Source organism: Chrysochloris asiatica, unplaced genomic scaffold (genome assembly GCF_000296735.1).
Source record: "Chrysochloris asiatica unplaced genomic scaffold, ChrAsi1.0 scaffold00017, whole genome shotgun sequence".
In the NCBI taxonomy this organism is placed as follows: Eukaryota; Metazoa; Chordata; class Mammalia; order Afrosoricida; family Chrysochloridae; genus Chrysochloris; species Chrysochloris asiatica.
This window is the reverse complement of record NW_006408535.1, coordinates 31,879,811-31,881,708: the sequence shown is the minus strand read 5'-3', so window position 1 is coordinate 31,881,708 and position 1,898 is coordinate 31,879,811. Positions and strand designations below refer to the sequence as shown.

The 1,898-nt window shown below is 43.8% G+C and overlaps 1 protein-coding gene across 1 annotated transcript; it reads right to left on the bottom strand.

The window, feature by feature from the left end:
- Positions 1-315: 315 nt before the first annotated feature.
- On the bottom strand, positions 316-1,351 carry LOC102828095 (olfactory receptor 5AU1-like). Its single transcript, XM_006835542.1, has one exon. The coding sequence runs from the start codon at positions 1,321-1,323 to the stop codon at positions 316-318; it is 1,008 nt and encodes a 335-aa protein (XP_006835605.1). The 5' UTR covers positions 1,324-1,351.
- Between the last annotated feature and the right edge of the window lie 547 nt (positions 1,352-1,898).

The following is a 1,898-nucleotide window of genomic DNA, read 5'->3' as shown; positions in this document are numbered from 1 at the left end:
TTATTATGAATAATATAAATGTTATTTTCTAGTAATAAAATATTCACAAACTTAAAAATATGAATGAAGCAAGTAAACAAAGGCATAACTGAATTTTACCAATGATCTCAATTGTGCATTGTACAGACTCTCCTTTCTGATTCCTTGAGTCTCTCTGACACCATCATTCTTCTTTCGTCAGGTAGGAGCACCTACAGAACAGAGGGAATGTCCACTTTTCACAGAGGAGTGCATGGGAATGTGCCCAGAATAGCACTGTGCAATGCAAAGTTCCCTTGATATCCAGAGTCACGTGGCAATGAATTGAGAAGATCTTCATGCCACTTTTTTCCTGCCCAAAACCTTTCCCAAAGCTTCCTTTACATCCTTATTTCTCAAAGAGTAGATCAGGGGGTTCATCATTGGAATCACCACAGTGTACATTACAGCAACTGTGCGGTCTTGGGTTAGGGAGTAGCTGGACTTGGGGCGCAGGTACATAAAAAGTGTTGTGCCGTAGAACAGACTGACTGCAGTGAGGTGGGAGCCACAGGTAGAAAATGCCTTGAACCTGCCCTGAGCTGATTTCATCCTCAGAATGGCAATGAGGATGAAGACGTAGGAGACCAAGATGGTGAGAGTACAGCTGAAAAGGTTGAAACCAGCGAAAATGAAGAGCAGGATCTCACACAGAGAGGTGTCCACACAAGAGAGGGACAGGATAGGTGGTCCATCGCAGAAGAAATGGGCGACCACATGAGCACCACAGAACTTCAGGCTAAAGATACAGCTTGTGTGGATAAGAGAATTAAGAAATCCTGCGCTGTAGGAGCCAGCATTCAGAGATGTACAGACCTCAGGAGACATGATGATTGGATAGAGCAGGGGCTTACAGATAGCAGCGTAGCGGTCATAGGCCATGGCAGCAATGAGATAGCACTCACTGGTGGCAAAGCCTGCAAAGAAGAACATCTGAGCCATGCAGCCAAAGTAGGAGATCACCTTCCTCTTAGCCAAGAAGTTCACCAGCGTCTGGGGGACAACTGTAGAGGAGTAGCAGAAATCCAAGAAGGAGAGGCTCTTTAGAAGGGAATACATGGGTGTGTGCAGGGGTGCACTCACATGAATCAGGAAGAACATGACCAGATTTCCCAGCAAAGTAATGATGTACATGCCCAGGAACAACACGAAGAGCAGCAACTGGAGCTGGGGGTCATTGGTGAGACCCAAGAGCTCAAACTCAACTCCTTGACTCAGGTTTGCCCCATCCATATTTCTCCAGGGCTCTGGGGTGTGGAAAGAAGGAACCAGCAGAAATTTGATTGAATATCTGAGGGCTCTCATTGGGTTTAGCGCCTTCCCTAAAGACAACCTTCTGTCACAAAGTCTCCTCAAGTTGATTGGCTTGTTAGTTCATTGGTTAGCATTACTTAAGCAGCAATGAAAAATATATCAATGGAATATACACACCAGAAGAACTAGATGATGGTGCCAGGGTACCACTATCAAATATTTTGATCAAAGATTCCATAGAAGAATCCTGATCAAAGGTGGGGACAGAGGGGGAAAATGTAGAACAGAATACAAAATTCTCATGGACTTTAAACTTCCTCGGGTCATGGAGGGTAGATGAATCCCTGAAATAACTGCCCTGAGATCATCTTTAAACCTTAATCCAAAAATACCCCCTGAAGTCTTCTTAAGATTTGATATGGGACCAAATTGACCAAAACATGAGAATGAAACCATAGAGGGCAGTTAGTTTATGCTAATGAGGGAGGAACAAGTCAGAAAGTGAAGGTAAGAATGGTAATGTCACTAAATAGTACATATAAAAGCTGTCGAATCGGTGTATGTTTTGTAGCACTCTAAGATCAGTACTGGACTGCTAACCACAAGGTCAGTGATTCAAACCTACC